General features: G+C 37.8%; 1 protein-coding gene across 7 annotated transcripts in view; it reads left to right on the top strand.

The window, feature by feature from the left end:
- The window catches only part of Sphkap (SPHK1 interactor, AKAP domain containing), a 152,442-nt gene that overhangs the window by 45,193 nt on the left and 87,835 nt on the right, over positions 1-19,414 (top strand). For 5 of the 7 annotated variants that reach the window (XM_046439967.2, XM_058577450.1, XM_058577448.1 and 2 more), the window contains one exon: positions 10,357-10,464. The exons of the other annotated variants lie outside the window; for them this stretch is intronic. In XM_046439967.2, coding sequence (XP_046295923.1) covers positions 10,357-10,464 — 108 coding nt within the window. The remainder of the gene's footprint in view (positions 1-10,356; positions 10,465-19,414) is intronic. 7 annotated transcript variants of the gene reach the window in all.

Genomic DNA, 19,414 nt, shown 5'->3' with positions numbered 1-19,414 from the left:
TCTAGGAGGCTTCAGGGTCAGGCTGAGGACAAAATGCAAATGATGCAGGCTGCTGGCAGGGTTCATGTCCTCTGCTGGAGACAGAGACATTTAGAGTCTGTGGACTCTGCCCACCTCTCTTTGCCTCCAGCAGCCTACTTACACAGTGTTGAAGATTCCAAAGTGTCTGCCTGTTCTCTACAGCTCCATTCCTGAAGCATCCTTCCTGCTGTGAGAGACAACTCTTAGAAGGAGCTTGCAATTCTTTTTTTTTCCTCCCTCCCTCCCCTCCTCCCTTCCTTCTCTCCTTCTTTCCCTCCTTCCTTTCTCACTTTCTCTCTTTCTTAACTAAAAAGTTATTATGAAAACCCATAATAACTTAGAATATTTTGTGGATTTGAGGGTGATACTGTACTATTGGAACTAGGCAAATGATCTTTCCCCTCCCCCCCAAAAGTTATTGTAATTACCCTAAACCATTTTTAAAAATAATCATATATATGTGTGTATGTGTATGTGTGTATATGTATGTGTGTGTGTGTGTGTGTGTGTATGTATATATAGTGGGAGGGGGCCTTAAACTTTTAAAATATCTAATCTGGCGTTCACAGTTCTCCTTTCTGTCTTTGGATATTTGCAGAAAGATTAGCCACTCTGCCCCCTATTACTAGCCTTGGGCCCTCTTCTCTTTCCTTTCAGGCCTGTGTCTAAGAAATCTTCCCAGTTTAGTTACCTGGAGTAGGCTGTCCCTCCACTCATCATAATATCCTCCAGCAGAGTGAACCTGCTCGTTTGTGTACCTGCATTTGCCAGGTTCACTTCTGCCTTTTGTGAAGGCAACTCACCCTGAAAGATCCCTGTCAGGGCTCATCCTCTGCCTGATGGGGAGCATCTAAGAAGCGTGTGTGTGTGTGTGTGTGTGTGTGTGTGTGTTTTAAATATGTGTCTGTCTGCATGCATCTTAAAATGGAGTTGTTTCCAAAGCTTCTTCCCAAGAAGTCTTTTGTTTCTGTCCTGACCCAAGAGAATAAAAACTAGGCTCTCTCCATTTTGTGGTTATTCTTGTTCTATTTACTGATTCCACAGTTAGATAAAGAGTGCCTGGTAAAATCAGCAGACACTCAAGAAGCAGTTGTTGAATAAATGAAAGAGTGAACCAAACCTTGGTGTGGATGGCAAACTCCTTCTCTTATCCTGGCATTCAAAATTAACATTAAATATAAAGTCTAAGTGAGGCTTTTGAATATAGTTTGGACCAATATGGAACCAAGTCAGTATCTGTAAAAGGAATGAGATATGTTAAATTTAAAAGGAAAATAAAACATGATGAAATACCACCATGTACCTGTTAGAAGGACTAAAATAAATTTAAAACCAAACACTGACAAGGATATGAAGCCACTTGGAGTTTCTTTCATACCTTGCTGGTGGAAATGGAAATTGGTAAATTCACTTTAGAAGACATTTACTAATTTCTTATAAAATTACCAAATGACTTAGTAATCCCATTCCTGGGTATTTATCCAAGCAAAAATAAATAAATAAATAAAACTTAAATTCAGGCAAAACTTGCAGACAAATATTTATAGTAACTTTTTAAAAATATTGGCTCCAAACTAGAAGTAACCTAAAAGTCCCTCAACTAGTAATTGTTTTTTACTCTGTATACATCCATATGTTAGAATATCACTTGGTTATAAGAAAACAAATTACTCATATACACAATAACATAGTTTAATTTAAAACCATTTGTTATGGTTAGGATATGAGATGTCCCCCAAAAGTTCTTGTGATAACACAGGAGAAAACTGATTAGATTATGAGAGCCATATATTTATCAGTTCATACTAAATTGAATGGACTAAATGAATGGTAAATATAGACAGACAGGTACACACACACACACACACACACGTGGCTGCAGGGAGTAGGTCACTGGGGACATGACTTTGAGGTTATATTTTGTCCCTGGAACCTTGATCTCTGGCTCACTTCCTGCTTCTTGGCTGCCATGAGCTGAGTAGCTTTCCTCCACTGTGCCCTTGGCTTGATGCAGGGCCTCATGGTCAAGCCCAGAGCTGTGGAACTAGCCCACAATGAACTAAACCTCTGAGAGTGTGAGCTCCAAACGAACATTTCCAACTCTCAGTTGTTCTGGTCAGTTATTTGGGTCCCAGCGATGATGAAAAACTAAGGAATGCATGATTCTAAGTCACAAAAAGCTTGGTCCACACCTATGACATTCTGGAAAGGACAAAACTTGAGGGATAAAAGTTAGATCAAGCCCTTAGGGGCTGGGACTTGGGACACATGTGACATTTTGACATTTGAGGAACAGGAGGGATTTGGGGGGGGATGATGATTGGGCTGGTGTGTACACAACTATGTGTGCTTTCCCAAATTCATGGAATTTCGCACACACAAAAAATGGGCGCATTTTACAGGAATGAGGCACTCTATGAAGACAGTGTTGGCTGAAGGAGGGTTGTGTTGCCAACCACACACGTGACAGTTCTGAGCCCCTGCCCTCAGGCTCGTCTCCTCTTGCCCTCTTTCCCACTCACTATTCAAATCCAATTGAGCCCTTCACTTTATAATTTTTATAATAAAAATTTAATTGAGTTTCCTAGAAAGAGTCCAGGACAGCAGTGGAGGCCCCTAGAGCCTTCTCTGAGTGAAGTCACATATTTCTTACTGGGCTTCTCTGCCTCCTTTTGTCTTGTAGTTCCTCTTGCCTTTTGTCGTCACAGTCATTTAAATGACATTGATTCCTCTCAATGGTGGCTCCACATCATTTCAACATCAGGTTGCATATTTAGAATAATATCTGTCTGAACCCCTTGAGCAAACAGATGGCTGGGGTGCTTACTCTGGAATGGCCACCCCCAGGGTCTGTTCAACCTCGGGCTGCTGAGAGCATTCATGTCTCAAAAATCTCCACTTACCTTAGCTCCCTGAAATCCACCTGTTTGAGGAAGGCAGAGGAAAGGACACATCTCTGCTTGTGGAATAGAGGGAACTGCTTGTTCTGATGACACATAGTTGATTTTAAGCAGCATTCCATCATTAGCCATAGTGCATACGTCCAGGAAATAGAGCACGTCGTGTGTGAAATGCCCTTCTCTTGAAAGTATTGAGGCTGCTTCACTGTGTTATGTGATGCTGATCAGAAAATGAAATGTTTTGATGGCACAAGACTAGAAAATGGGAATCTTCCTCCACAATAAAATCCTTTGTTACTTTTTTAGAAAATTCTTGCAGTGAAACATCCTTGTGGGCATAGATTTGACTATCAAATTTTCTTCATGTTGAATAAATCATGTGATTAAAAAACTCAACTGTTCTTTTAGAAACATAATCATTGGAAAAATACACAAATCTATATGACATCAAATTAAAGAGATGTTTGTGGCAAACAAAAAAAAACAGTGGGTCAGGAGCAACAATATGGTAGGAAATGCACAAAATCTGAATTGAGTGAGATAAAGTAGAAAAAAAATTCTATTACAAAGATTTCACAGCAGCAGAAAAATCTTTGATACTGGAACTGGGCTCAGTTTTAGTTAGGTTTTAATGTTTGGGAAAGAACTTTGTTGGAAATTTTAGGGGGTAGCTGGAATGATGTGAAGAAAAACGATATGTGACATAAAATCTGTGTGGTTGATCTCTTTGGTACACTGTTAGATTATTGCAGAGAGAGTATGTTTGCAGAGGATTGATCAGAATGCTTGGGAAAAACTTAAGGGAGCAAAGTACAATATAACTGAAACACTGGACATTAATAAATATTCATTATGTGATTAGCAGGTGGGACCTGAACTAAGTTTTATCTTGAATACCAACACCTTGGACACTAGATTTTAGCATATAAATCTTGGAGGAACACAAACATTCGGATCATAACAATCTCCATCTTTTTTATTATCTCTGGCAGCATCACGTGGATTTCCTTATGATGCCTACCACAATTTATAAATGAATGTGAATTTCAATGCTCCTTTATTTACCCTTTGGCTTTGTTGCCACATTTTAAGCTTCATAAATATGAGGACCAGTTTTACATTATTCACCAAAGTATTTCTTGGAGACTAGGCCATATGAAGTATGCACTTAAAAATATTACCAATGCTTCATGAATGAAAGAAAAAAAAATTCAACTTTGGAGAGCAGGCTGCAAAACTAGCAATAGACAAGGTGCTCTAGCTGGAATATACGTTTCAATCCAGGGTAACTGTGAATATTGTTTTGTTATCAACAGTAAAGAGGAAAATTAGGTTTCTTCTGGGCATTTTAATTGGGGAAGAAGGAAGTTTTTATTTAGACACAGAGTCCAAGATGATGGATGGCAGGAGATCCAAGTATAATCACCCAGAGTGAGCAATGTGAAAAGCCATGATTCTGAGAAAGGTCAAAGCTGAAGAGACAGCGATGGCTGAGTCATCTTCTGGGTCGTAATTAATGCCCCAAGCAACCCTCAATTTTCCAAGGGAAAATTGTGACTGAGGGAAGTGGAAAGAGCAAGACACTGAAGGCAGACTAGAGGGAATGCTTACATCTAGGGCTATGAAGGAGGAAAGGCTAGTCAAAAAGAGGAATGAACGCATCCTCCCCAGCCTCCCCAGTCACTCCAGACAACCCCAATCCATCTTTTAACACCATGGTCAAGTCCAAAGTCTTTTGCTGCCTTTTCCCTCTGGGTAGGACTGACCACTCCACTATTGGTATATCTGACTTAGACTTCCATTAATCAAAACACCTGCTTCCTTTCGTGATCCCAGGAGTGTTTCTTTTCCCTCTCTTTTTTATTTCCAAAAAGGCAGTGGTCAGTTTTATTCATTTTAATATTCCTTGTGTCTAATGTCAAAAGAGCTCAATGAACATTTGACTGAATGCTGACCACAGAAGCAGAGTAGAGAAGAAAGAGCAAAGTAAGAAGGGTATATAAAACATAATAAATAAAAGAAGAGAAATTGTCAAACATTGTGGAAAGGTCAAGAAACCGTAAAGATGGAAGAGATCACTGCCTTCTGATAGTGATCACAATCAGGTATCAATTGCCTGCTCTGATAGATTAGCCCTTTGCGAGCATCTTATTTCTTCCTTGAAACAACCTTCTGAAGTGGTTTTAATTGCCCTTATGGAATAGATGCAAGAACTAAGTCCCATAGAAGTTAAGTGACTTGCCCAAGTCCACTCAGTAAATGATGGAATTAGACAGAAATTTAGTTCTGTTTCCAAATCGCTGTAGCCAACCTTAAATGACTCTCTTTACCAATCTGATTACTTTGAAAGGTTAAGACATCATCAGCAACGTTCAGGGTTATGTCCAGTTCACTAAGCATCTATCTCCCCTTCTCTGTATCACATCCATACTGAGTTCCTTCATCTTGGTTCTTTCTATCCAAGGGAAAGTAACTATCATGCAATATAAGAACCTTTCTTATTTAAGATACTTGTGAAATGTTAAGAGAAATTATGCCACTATTATTTCAAACTTGCAAATACACAGCATGTTCATTATTAGCTCTTCATCTGCAATAAGTAAGCCCAGAACTAAAAATAGCAGACAAATAAATGAACCGTTGAGATCCTGGTGAGTTTTTCTCCATTTCCTCTCAGAAATGGCTCTCTCAGCAGGGAGGCTGTACTCAGAAAGCTTCAAAATCATTAAGTTCTTAAGCACCTATTCTTCCTTCAAGCATTCTTCTTTTTCTAATCATTTGTCCAAACCATTAGACCAAAAGCATCTCACAGGTTAAAATTGCTTAACATGAGAGGTTAAGTGGTTTACTGAAGCCTGAATTCTTATTCTCCTTGCATATTTGGCTCATCACGTATAAGGAGAAAGGAGAGCAGGAGGCATGAAAGAGGGGGAAGAAAAGCATTCCAGGATTCCTGCTGCAGAAGTGGCCTTCAGATCAGATAGCTTGGTCCATTTTTTTTTACAAGGGACAGAGGCTGGGGGCCAACTTAGCCACAGAGATAGTTAACAGTGAGTCATGGCTGGACCTCAAACCTCCTGCCGCCTACCCATCACAGGGCCCTGAGGAGAAATGGGTGACTGCAGAAACAGGAATTTGGTAGGACTTAAAGATAAGAAACTGAAATTTCATCACCATGCAACACAGCACCACTTAAGTGGAAATTCTGAGGTCTGAGAGCCTGCCTCCAAAGCCCATTCAGCCCTCACTCCTTTACCGAGCTCTCCAAGCCTGGACAAAGGGAATAATCTTTTGTGATAGTTAATGTCTATTGGGCCCTTATTGTATTCTAGGCACTGAAGACACTAACACCTTACACACTCTGTATGTATTAGCTTATAGAGTCGACCCCATAAATATCAAGGTTTGATTCAGATAGCATTAGAGCCTAACTTCAGAGAGTTCTCAGTGCAGTATTAATAATGCAGATCAATAATTAAATAATATAAATATTAAATAATTAATAGCATAAAAATTAGTACACTTGTGTAAATGTATTTTAATTATTGATGTCATCAAATGAACTCTTCAATTATAATGAATAATGAAGTTTTTAAATAGTATGTTAGTCAGTTTTTCATTTTGTGACCAAAAATACCTGAGGAAAACCATCTAAAGAAGGAAAGGCTTACTTTGGTTCACAGTTTCAGCGGTTTCAGTCCATAGTCTGCTGGCTCTGTTGTTTCTGGGCCTGTGGGGATGCAGACAACCTGGAGGAAGGGCCTGGCAAAGCAAAGCTACTCGCCTCAAGGTGGCTGGAAAGCAGAGAGAAGGAGAAAGAGGCCCAGGACAAGATACACCCTTTAGTGGCCCTCAGTGACCTACTTCCTCCAATTAGATCCCACTGCCTGCAGTTTCCATCACCTCCCAATAATGAATTCAATTATGGACCCATCATTGGATTAATCCATTGGTGAGGGCAGAGCCTTCGTGATCCAATCACTTCCCCAGAGCCTCACTTCTGGACACCGCTGCACTGGGGATATTGTTCAATGGTAGACAGGCCTTCAACACGTGAGCCTTTGGTGGACATTCCAAATCCAAACTAGAGTGAATCAACACTTTTACCACACAAAGAGGTCTCCTCAAAATATTTCTTCCTAAGCTTTGAAGATTCAAGTTTTATTTTAAATTCCATTTTCTTCCCCTGCCATTTCTATTTCCTCTAAAGGAAAGACACATCTTAGGGAAAATATTCAGCATCTTCAGGATGTGGAATATGCCATTGAAAAGTCTTTCTAGAAAAGTCTTTCTAAAGTTTTCCATTGAGTGAGTAGGCATATAAAACACCTTTCCCTTACTGTAAGGATAGAACAAAGCAAGGCATTTGTGTATATTTGGTTAATTTAAAAAAAATAAGTTCAAAAAATAAATGTTTTTAGTGTAAAAGACTCCATAGATTAATCTTTCTGCAATGATTTCCCTGTGTTACAGAAGTGAAATGCAGGAGAAACCCAGTAGGTAGCCTGCTCTCCTCTCAGCCAAACTCCTCACCAGACAGCCCCTTCCTCAGTTTCAGGAATCTCAAGGTGGAAGGTGGCAGGCTGGTGACTTTTGGTGCCTGCCCCTCTGCCTTTCTGTGTTTCATTAAGAAAATGTGGTGAGCCAGCTCATCATTTTTCTGAAAGATCCAAGTGAATTGACATTGAACTCTGTCCAGCTCCTCAGGTTTGCCTAGGACAAGAATAAATCATTTGCTATTGTGGCCGCTGCTTTTTCTGTTGACATACTTTGTTGTAACCATAAATATGAACCCTGAACGTATGAGAATATAGACCAGGTCCAGGGACTAATTTTTGAGGAGTGAGCTTTGAAATGACTAAGAAGTGATTCTGAGCTGGGCATGGTGGCACACCTCTGTAATCCCAGCAATTTGGGAGCTTGAGGCAGAAGAATCACAAGTTTGGGGCCAGCCTTAGCAACTTAACGAGACCCTGTCTCAAAAAAATAAAAAGGTTGGGGATTTAGTTCAGTGGTAGAGCAACCCTGGGTTCAATCCCCAGTACAAAACACATACAAGACAAAGAGTGCTTCTGGTTAGAAGGTGTGGTGTAACAATTAAATATTAATGTAAAAAAATACATGAAAGAAAATTTGCAATTCCTAGCACATTGTAATCTTGCAAAAATAGTAGATGCAACTCTTAATACTACAAAATGAATAAGTGAAATTACTCCACACACAGGAATATTTGCTAAAGAAAATTTGCCTTTATATAACTGATATAATTTCAGTCCAGTAATTTTTCAGACAGAAGGCATCTAATTATCTGTCATTCTTTCAAATAGTAGCAATAAAAACCATTGTCTCAGAGAATAACCTGCCATCTGCAAGGATCAGTATTTTATGTGTAGCAGTTCAATGAATACCCACAATGTGCCCAACCTTGTGGGTACTGTGGTCCCCATTTACAGATGTAGAAATTAAGGCTCAGATTTTAACTCAGCTGCCCAAGCCCATCCTGCTTCTCACGACCAAGGCAGGATTTCAGCCCAGTGGGATCCCTGATGCCCACGCTCCTGAACTCTATCCTATGCTGGAAATAAATGTGAATGTCAGTGTGGGGGTGGAGTAAGCTGCACAGTTTAAATGAAGGTAAACCACTAAGTCTCATTGTCCTATTTATAGGTCATCTATTAAAAACTTAAAGGGAGCAATTTTACGGGTGTCCTGTAAGATTTTATAGGTTCTCACAAGGGTTCTATATATAGCACAATAGCATATCATGAGTTAATCTAAGGCCATGGTTCTCAAGCTTTTGAGCTCAAAACTATTTTGCCCTGCAAAAAAAAAAAAAAAAATGATGAGGGACCTCATGAAGCTTTTGTTTACATGAATCATGCTCATTGATATTTTTTATATGACAAATTAAAGTGAAGAAATATTTTTTATTTATTTCAAAAGCAATAAACACAGGCCAACATACATAACATATTTTATGCAAAATATCTATTTTCGAAAGCAAAGCCTTGAGTGAGGATAGAGAGTCAGTCACGTGTCTGTAAGTCTCCTTCATGACCTCCTGCAGGGAAGACAGCTGAGTCAGCATTAAGGTTCTGCTCCACATTCATTCTGTCCTGCCACCACCAGCGGTCACACAGCCACCAAGAAATGCCACTGAAGACTCAGGAGGCAGAGTTAAAATAGTAAATAATGCCTTAGTGTTCTGAGGTGAAACCTCTAGAGGACTGAGGAGTTCTACTGCCAACTTTAGTCCACAGTATAACAAAGTCATCACTCGATTGCCCCTTGTCCCCAAAGTACCTCAAGAGAGATGAAAAATTGTCATTGTGAAGTAACGATAAGCATCAAGTAGGAAAAGCTTTACAAGTAATATCACAGGTCCAAAACCAAGATGTTAAAGAAATAAGTGAACTCTATTCAAAGACCAAAACTAGTATATTTCTATCTTTGCAGAATAAATGAATAGAATCCTTTGTTGTAAAAATGAAGTGTAGTTGAAGTGTCATTCTATCTTATTAGCATTAACCAAACTGATCAAATATTATGTTGTTAAGGGAAGGTAGTAGTGAAATATCATTAGACACATAACCTCATAAACATGAAATCTCCAGGATAGACTGGGAATCTTGGATAAGATGACAGAGAGACACTTTATGCAACGTTTGGAAACTGGTAGAACACATTAGAAGTCGAATCGTTTGCTTATTTATGTGACTTCATCTAAAAAATATTTTGGCTCTGAAATATGCCTTTTCCTCCTTATTTTAAAAGCCAGGTCGTAAAACAAGGTATTTATAAGTTATTTTTGATTTTGTTAATTCATATATTCAACTTTGTGTTTACCATACCACTTCAAAATGAAAAATGGTTATCTCAAAGCAATTGAGTTACTCCTAATGATGTTTAGCTTAACATAATGTCCTAGGTGCTCCAGAGAGCTGTGCCCTATTTCACAAGTATGTTAGCAGAGTTGAAGAACCAAAGAATCAATGTTTTACCACAAGGGAAAACAATCTATTTTTTAAAATATATTTGAATTGTGAAAGAACACTAACACTAAAGGAAATATTTCCCTCATTGCCAACTTGGCCATATCTCAAAACAATCATCTGATTGCATATTATGGGAAGATCACACCTACAACGAAGTTTCCAGATGTTGGATTTGATAAGAAGAGGAATTAGTGTCAGCATCAATGGATTCCTCTTATGCCAATTTCCAGGGCAATATTTTACATTTTCTAGTAGTACTATTTTCCCACAGTGTTTTTTGTTTGTTTGTTTTCTTTTTGTTTTCCCTAATGTCTAGGTACTGTAAAAAACAAACAGCATACAAACAAAACCCACCTACATGGGGTTTTTGGAAGAGAGCTGCTTGTTTAAGTAGAAATCCTTGCCAAATAAGCACTGAGTAGTTGTCTGGGTTCCCCCAGGTCCTCCGCAGCAATAGCTTGCTGGAGTCCACAGACTACTGGTTGCAGAATCAGACGACGCCCTGCCAGATTGGTTTTGTGGAAGACAAGTCTGAAAACTGTGCTTCTGTAAGTATCCAGAACTCTCGGGAATGTCGTGGATAAAACAGGGAAATGGCACATGCATCCTTGCTTGAGATAGAAGTGTTGTAATTTATAAAACATAAGTTTGGAAAAGTGTCCTTTTGAAAATACAAAATTAGTTTGTATGGTCTGTCAACAAAAGGACATTGAAAGCTAATGCTTCTACCTCAAACTTGCTCATTTCAACAGGTAAACTCATCTGATCAATTCTCCAAGGGAGAAAAATTTTTTTCCAAGAGAAAAAAGTGTTTACATTTTCAAAAGCAACTGAGAAAAAGGTTCAGAAATAGATTTATAGAATGACAAATAAAAACTATTCAATAGTGCTCTAAGATTCTTTTTAATTTATTTTATAACCCTGACCAGTAGGTATGTTCCAATGTAAATATTATGTAAAATTTTTCCACCACCCTTGAGTTATAGTTATAACTTGAAAACTCAACCTAAGAAATAAAGAGGCATGCATTTTAATACACTGTAGCTGTGCTTGACATACAAAACCTTTCTTTGCCGGATCAACAATAATAATTCCTACAGCTTAGAATGCAAATGCATACTGTTGATATGAAATAGGCTCCTTCCCATATGCTCCATGAAACTATATTTTTCATTTTTATTGAACTCATCCAGCTCTTATGGGGTCATGATTATAGAGATGGGAAAGCGTGTTTTCAAAAAGGAGAGAAATATAATGTAATTCTCCTGACTAAATTGAGAGCATCAGCTCTGAGCTATTCCTGGAGGTAAGTTGAATGCCAGCATTTCTGTTAAAAGGGAAAAGCAGAAAATGGGATGGGAGGCTTTTTATATACTGAGCAGACCAGAACCGGCAGACAGAGGATGTAAAACGCCTCACACAGCAGGCTCTCATAGCCCAAGGAATGCACAGTTCACTGTCGCTCATCAGTATATCTTTCTTTAGGCAAATGGTTGGGAATCTTCACCTTTTAGTACATTTGGTTGCTTTCCAGAAAACTAGTTGCTGGCTAAAAATCTCTGGGGAAAACAAGAAAGGATTAAGGGGCAAGTAATTTGACAGTAGTACCTCCTTTGCAAAGTCAATTCTGAAGTGAGCTGGAAAGTACAGGCAATTGCTGGTTCTGATGTGCAATTAAACAGGTATCAAAGGTAAAAGAGAGAAATACAGAGTACAAGCTGTTAGGGGCCACACATTGGTCAAAGTTGTCATCCGAACAGTTCCAGTATCACACGGTTTTTCCACTTGGAGAACACACAGAACTTGGGACACTAAAAATGGTGTAATGAAGGGCTAAGAGGTCTTCTCTGAACTTCCTATTTGGGGAGTCTGTGTTGTAGGTCTATAATTAGAAATGCTAGCTAATTTCTAGTTGAATTTAAAGATTACCATTGTATTATCCTATATTCAAAAAAACTCCTCCCACTCCCTCGACAAACCCAGTATACTTAAATTTGGGCTTAAAACTGTGACCTCCTTTCTTTATTCTCTTTTTCTTTCTAGTATCAGATGACTTCGGGGAGGTTGAGCTGATTCATCCTGCCTTTAAGGTTCTTCTTATTCTTCCCCCAAGGGGAAAATCCTAAACACAAGTAAAAGGCATAATATTAGATTATTTGCTTCCCCTCAGAAATTTTAATAATTAAAACTGACACAAAAATCAAAACTTGTCCATAATTCTATATTCAAGAGAAATCCCCCCCCCTAAAAAAACTTAGCCCTAATCTCTCATAAACTATCCTGTAGTCAATTTTTCTTAATTTTGAGGTCCTTCCTCTTTCTGGCTTGGCAAATATATGTAGGTGGGGAGGATAAACCAGAGACCAGAGTTGCATAGTGCTAAGGAGTAACTGTCACCTACAAAAGAAACACAGACCAAGTCTAGAGGTGCTGGACCAGGTCAAGGAGCTCTTCAGCAAAAGAGCCACATAGGAGTCTCCAGACGGTCAGGGAGAAAGTACTTAATTCCCTCTTAAAACCCACTTTGCAAAATGTTCGACATCTCTAGTAATTAGAGAAATGCAAATCAAAACTACTCTAAGATTTCATTTCAATCCAGTCAGAATGGCAGTTATCAAGAATACAAGCAACAATAAGTGTTGGTGAGGATGTGGGGAAAGGCACACTCATACATTGCTGGTGGGACTGCAAATTGTTGCAACCAATCTGGAAAGCAGTATGAAGATTCCTTAGAAAACTTGGAATGGAACCACCATTTGACCCACTATTCTACTCCTCAGTCTATATCCTAAAGACCTAAAAACAGCACACTACAGTAACACAGCCACTTCAATGTTTATAGCAGCACAATTCACAATTGCTAAACTGTGGAACCAACCTATATGCCCTTCAACAGATGAATGGATAAAGAAACTGTGGTACATATACACAATGGGATATTACTCAGCATTAAAAGAGAAGAAAATTATGGCTTTTGCAGGTAAATGGATAGAGTTGGAGAATATCATGCTAAGCAAAATAAGCCAATCTCTAAAAATCAGGGGCTGAATGTTTTCTCTGTTAAGTGGATGCTAGTCCATACGGGGGAGGGGGCATGGGATAAGTGGAGGAACTTTGGATGAGGCAAAGGGGAAGGGGAGCAGGTGGCAAAGGGGTAAGAAAGATGGTGGAATGAGATGGTCATCATTACCCTAGTTACATGTATAATTACAGGAATGGTATGATTTGACTTCATGCACATCCAGAGAAGTGAAAAATTCTGCTCCATTTGTATACAATGAATCAAAGATCTTTCTATTGTCATGTATACCTGATTAGAACTAATTAAAAAAGAAAAAAAACATTTTCCATATAACCATGAAAATGAAAGTGTAATTGAGACAGGGAGAGGGTATCTTCGTTTAAAAAAAAAATCTTCATTAAAGTTTAATTCTTAAAAAAAAAATAGCTTATGAAATCATCCCAAACCTTAATCTATTTGTACATAATCACAGCAGAGTCTGAGGGGCTGAGTAATACTGTCCTGTATTGTCCTGTTTTGCAATCTGTTCATAGTTCTGGGGAATCCTACTCTAAGTCTGTTGTTGCTTTATAAACTCTTTTCTTCCTGACCAAAATTAGTAATTACATTTTCATATTTAGTGTAAGTTAGTTTGGTGTTTGTTACACTAGATTTAAGGTTTTTAGATCTGTGGCTTCTTAAAACTAAGTACCTCAGTGTCCTCATGGTTTCTAAATTTAAGATATCTATTTGAAATTTCTTGGGGTGGGGGACAACCTCTGGCTTGGAAGACATTCAGGGGGTTGTGTACACATCTCAATATGGCAGTTTGTTTTCAAGAGCCAGACCGTGGATTCTAGTTATTTCTTCAGTGGGTGACCTTGTCCATTTACAGGTAATGAGAGAAGTCTTAGCCAAGAGTGGTTTGAAGGAGTCAGGAATGTAACAGGCACCTCAAACAGAGCCAATGGCCCACAAGCTCCTGAAGTCACCTCCAATGGCTTTTCAAAAGGTGTTATGATTTTCCTAAATAGAATTCTCTTATCAAACTTAGACTTTTACTTTTTGCTAATTTGACATTCTGAAAAAAATATTCATATATTAACCTGGTAGTTAGTATATGAATACTAACTATTCATATACTAATGAATATTAGTTTTGCAACCTGGTCATTTAAAAGAGAGGGACTGTGTAGGAGAACAATGGAATTCTAAGCCATTCTCCAAAATTCAACAGCTAAGACATTATCTCAACAGAGGTCCTTAACAGATGAATTGGATTTTTTTATAATACCTTACTCTTTAAGTTACATTAGTCCTTATTAATCATCTATTGCTTTTGGCTATTCACTGGAAATTAAGTTTTGACTTTTCAGGAATCACCTTTTGGTTCAATACTTCATTAGCATCACCACATCATAAAAGTTATTATTACTCATGTAATTTCTGTTCAGCCTTTTTCCTTAATAACCATTGTAAGACTCAAGCTATGTCCTCTTCATTGTATACACTTTAACTGATGAATCACGGTGTTTTAAAATGTGTTATGTTTGCCTTAAATGTACAAATAAGTTGAGTTCTCAAGTGGCCTTCAGCAGACTACCCATGGTATTGCAAAACTAAGATGCCTGTCAGGTGTTCTATAGGTCTCACGTTCTGAAGCAGTCCAGGAGCAAAAATTAAAAAAAAAAAAAAACTCAGATGAACGTATTTAAATTTAATTATTTCTCCAAGTATATCTACATATATTCTGAAACTTAAAAAAAAAAGTAAGAAAGAGACAAATACACCGCTTAGGTTTTTCTGTGGAAAAATCTAGACTCATGTGATCAAGGAAATGCATAACTATAAAATAGAGAAGTTTTTCTTTTTTCTTTTTTTTCTGTTTTGAGACAGGGTCTCCATATATTGCTGGGAGGTCTTACTAAATTGCTGAGGCTGGCCTTGAAATTGCGATCCTCCTGCCTCAGGCTGCCTAGTACTGGGATTAGTACTGGGATTATAGGAGTGTGCCACCACACGATGTTTATTTTTCCTTTAAAACATCAAATCTATCTTTTTTTTTTTTCTTTTCAATTTAAGGAGCACTAAGCACGTCTTAAAAATGGTGGCAGAATGGCTGAGCCAAGCCAAAGCTCTGTGCTTGAGTGGACCCATTCAACTTAGGAAGTAGTTTAAGCAGACATCCAGGGTCACTTGAGTAGGTTGGCTCTCAGAAAAAGGGGTGCAACAGAGCCCTCAGTCCCAACACCTAGATTATCCTGCCAGCTTCACCCAGTAACACTCTCCAAGAGAAAAGCCCCAGTAGGCTCTATTTCTTTCATTCTGACAAATTTGCAGGGGTTTTAATACCCAACACTGTTGGAAGAGTCTAGACAGGAGCTATTTGAAATCTAGATCTCAAAGTGATAAAGCAAGACAGCCTCAGAGAAGTAGAGCCGGAGACCTACAACCTGTCCATGTGGCCTTGCTCACCTTGTGCATGACCCATGGCCCCTCAGAAAACCCAAGAGTCTTAGGGAAAACATTTTAACCTGACTTTTAATCAAAAGAAATTTCCACAAAACCTTACCTAGTCTTCAGGAGGTAATGCATTAGAAAGATCACTTGGTTGATAACCATAAAGATTTACACATCCTTTATAATAATATAATATAATAATATTTATAATATTCCAAAGAATATTTAAGTACTTGGAAATAAAGTCTCCTAGTGTGACTTTAAAAAAAAACCTCTAATATACAATATAAAGAATATAGGTAATAATAGTGTTTTGTTTTCAGGATTTTTGTTAAATGAGTTGATTATAGCTGCTGCTGCCTCGAGGGTAAGAAATGAATAAGTACGTGAGGCAATAGATATGCTACATTATAGTGCCCGTTTTACCACATGTATCTTATAGCATGTTGTGTGCCTTAAATATGCACAACACAATTTATCCAAAACCAAAAATCACTTGAAAATAAAACAGGATGTTAATAAATTGGATGAAGAAAGAGAAATCAAGAATAACACCTCTGATTTAGGCTTGAGCTTCTAGGTGAATGGACATGTCCTCTACTATGATGGGATGACTGAGGAAGGAAGCAGATGGTTCAGGTGACATGATGCTATGTGTCCTGTAGGTACCAAAGGAGAGAAGTCAAGTAGGGAGTTGCCTATACAAGTTGGAGCTGTTCAGCAAGAAGTAGAGATCTGAGAGTCCTCAGAATGACCCCCAGAGAGCAGAGATCAGCCAGCCTGGGTGGGGTGTAGGCAGAGGAAGGGGCTTGTGCCGAGCTCTGGAATTCTCTGAAACTAAGTACCTGGTCAGTGACCAGCATGTTTCAGGGTCCTAGAGGTAGCAAAAGATTATTATTTTAGCAAGTAAGCCTAAGATTCAAATACTTAATGAAGTATTTTATAAATCTTGACAATTTTTGCAGTTAAAATACAGTCAGAAAACCTGAGTGTTTATACCACTTCTCAATTTTTTAAAATTCATTTTGACAGAAGAATACATTATTAAAATAGTTCAGAATAGCTTCAAATTTCAAATTTTCAACACTTTCTACTATTATAGCAACCCCTAGTATTATAGCAATTTTCCTCTTAGGTGAAAGCCTATCAATCAAGAAGATCAACAACAATAAATACTTATTCTCATTAGAATACCTTTAAACTTCAAGGGTATCAATGACATTATTTTCTGTTTCTTTTTAGCAGAATTATTTGTTTAGATTAAACTGCTTCCTAATAACTTCTTCTAAAATCCCAAAAAAACTACTTAGAAATAATAGTATTTTTTTAACTTAGATTATCAAGATGAACATCCATATCTTTATTTCTTCATAGATTTCTCTATATACATAGATTGATCTGTCTGTCTGTCTATTGATCTATCTATGCATATGGACAGACCTGTGAAGAATTAAAGAGAGTAAAGATTGGACCTGGCTAATAACTGCATAGGACATTTTATTTTAGTTTTTAGTCTCTGGATTATAATTTCCATCTTTGTAATGAGACAAACTCACTGTACAGATTTATTAGGAAGTGAGAAAATGCTAAAGTCTGAAACAGAACTCCTAACCTACCACACACTGCATATTGTACTTATTTATAGACCAGAGACAGCCCTCATTTTATATCACAGAGAACACTTTATATATGTGTCTGGCCTGTTGTTTCTGCAATGTCATCGGAATTTAATATGGATTTATTACACTTTCCAGAAGCATCTGAAGGTACTGAATAGGGTGAAGGAAAGTTTGTGTCCTCCTAAATTTTGTCTTAGGTTTGGTTTAATGTAAGTATTAAGCAGAATAACAAAGAGAGTTAACAAAGATAATTTTACTAGGAATCCTGAGGGAATTCTTGTAAAGCAAAGTCTTTTACTGTGGACACTACTGAAATATTGGACTGGATAAGTCTGTCTTGTGAAGCAGCTGTCCTATGCACTGTAAAATGCCTAGTAGCACCCTGACGTCTACCCATTAGATGCCCGCAGTAACCGCCTGACAAATTGTCACAAACAAAAATGTCTACAGACATTGCTAATATCCCCTGGATATGGACAAAGGGCAGGAAGTGTGGAAGGATGACACAAAATCACATCCAGTTAGGACCGACTACTTTAATTGTTTTCAAACTTTAGCCTCCAGTCACCCATGAGGTAACCCAAGCCAAGTCGTGTGCTTCAACTCAAGATGCACCTCACCCCTCCACAGTCATAGAGGATCACGTAGAATCTACTCCTTTCAAATGACTACAGTCCACATGTTGCTGTCATCAATGGCCATGTGCACTGAAGAGGAAAGGTCCATGAGACAAACTAGACCAGTTCAGGTACCTGCCCATAAGTCAAGATCAGTTAACTTACTGCTATTGCCTGTGGCACCAAATAGAATCCAGTACCACTGGAATATCCCATGCCACCAATTTCCAGATTGAGCTATATTGCATTTATTTTGAACTTCTTTTCTTTTATCAGATATAATGCAATACCAAGAGCTAATATGAAAGCATTACTACCTAATGGACCTATTATTGGCATTCAGGTTATTTTCTTCCACACTTTCCCACACAGGCTAGAAAGAAAAACCATGTTGACTCATCTGGTTTCCAAATGAGAATATAAGCCCTGGATAGAAGATGTTCAATTTGTCAGGAAAAGTCAGAATCTTTTTTTTTTTTTTACATCTACTGAATTCTAAATGTTGGCCCATACTATCATTTTCTTTTGATGTTGTGTAAGCAAATCAAAACACATCTGTGGGTTAGAACCAGCTGTTGGGACTTCAGGTTCTGAAATCCGTCATTTTAATGTATGCCCACTAGCCTCACTCTTATTGTCTGAAAACTTCTATGTGCATTTGAATTCAGGATTGTGAACAATCCTACAAATGTTTTTTCAGCTCAGAAAATGCTGGTCTAGAGCCATGGGTTACCATAGCTTCCTTTCTCATTGGCCAAGTCCATTTTTCCAGATATAATCCACTCCCTATCACTTCCACAATATAATTTAGAAATATAATCAGATATATCCACCCCCTATTCACTTCCAGAATATAATTTAGAAAACAGTCTCATCTAACCTGGAAATAAAGGGCAATAGATGTGGATTACAACAATCTATTTTCTTTATTCATATGTATATGTATGAGTATATTTCTGTTGAAACTATTGTTCTGGTAATTAAACAGTTCCCTTAATGAAGACTCAGTCAAGAGTGATCCAAAATATAAAAATTGACCCAGTAGGTGTATTTGCCCCAAAGCATCTGACTCAAGAGCCCCTACTTCTATCCTGTCCAGGTTTTGACTCTGGAGTATGCCTCTGTTCTTCTGACTACCCTCAATCCAGTTTCATTAGAATACTTGACATCTTTCAAACACCTATATTTCTTTCCCCAGGAGATTTCCGTACCCTAGACTACCCTGGTACCTGCTTGCTGCCTTATAAATCCTTACTGACTTTTTCAGTCCAACTATGTTCATGCAAAATAATCATTTCAATTTTTAAGTATTACTCATTCAGGCAGGGAGAAAAATATCAGGTTTATTTTTTTCAGATGAGTTATTGGAAAACTTACTGAAGTTTTCTGCACTTCTTACTTTTCTTGGAACTGACAGCTGGCTTCTGTATTATTTAATTTGTGTGCTCCTTAACAATTGCTTTGTCTTAAAAGACAACAAATGGTCATCATTCTTTATAAATGTACTCTTCATCACTGCATTATTATATTCTTATACATATTTATCCTTTATCTTTATAAATACTGTTGCTCCATCTTTCCCTTTAAATGCAAATAAAAAATAAAAAATAAAAAAAAACTTTATTGACTTGTCAAACCACCTACATTGCCCTCCTTCCTTTGACCATCAAACTTAAAATTCAATAAATACCATACTGTATTTACTACCTGACTCACCTTTCTCCCCATGCTGCTTAAATCACCAAGTCCACTAACATATATTCCCAGGTTACCTTACTGAGCTGTTGATAGACAAATTGAAG

Source organism: Marmota monax, unplaced genomic scaffold (assembly GCF_021218885.2).
Source record: "Marmota monax isolate L192 unplaced genomic scaffold, Marmota_monax_Labrador192_F-V1.1 WCK01_AAM20220418_F8-fsc00041, whole genome shotgun sequence".
Taxonomy (NCBI): Eukaryota; Metazoa; Chordata; class Mammalia; order Rodentia; family Sciuridae; genus Marmota; species Marmota monax.
This window is presented reverse-complemented; position numbering and strand designations above follow the sequence as displayed.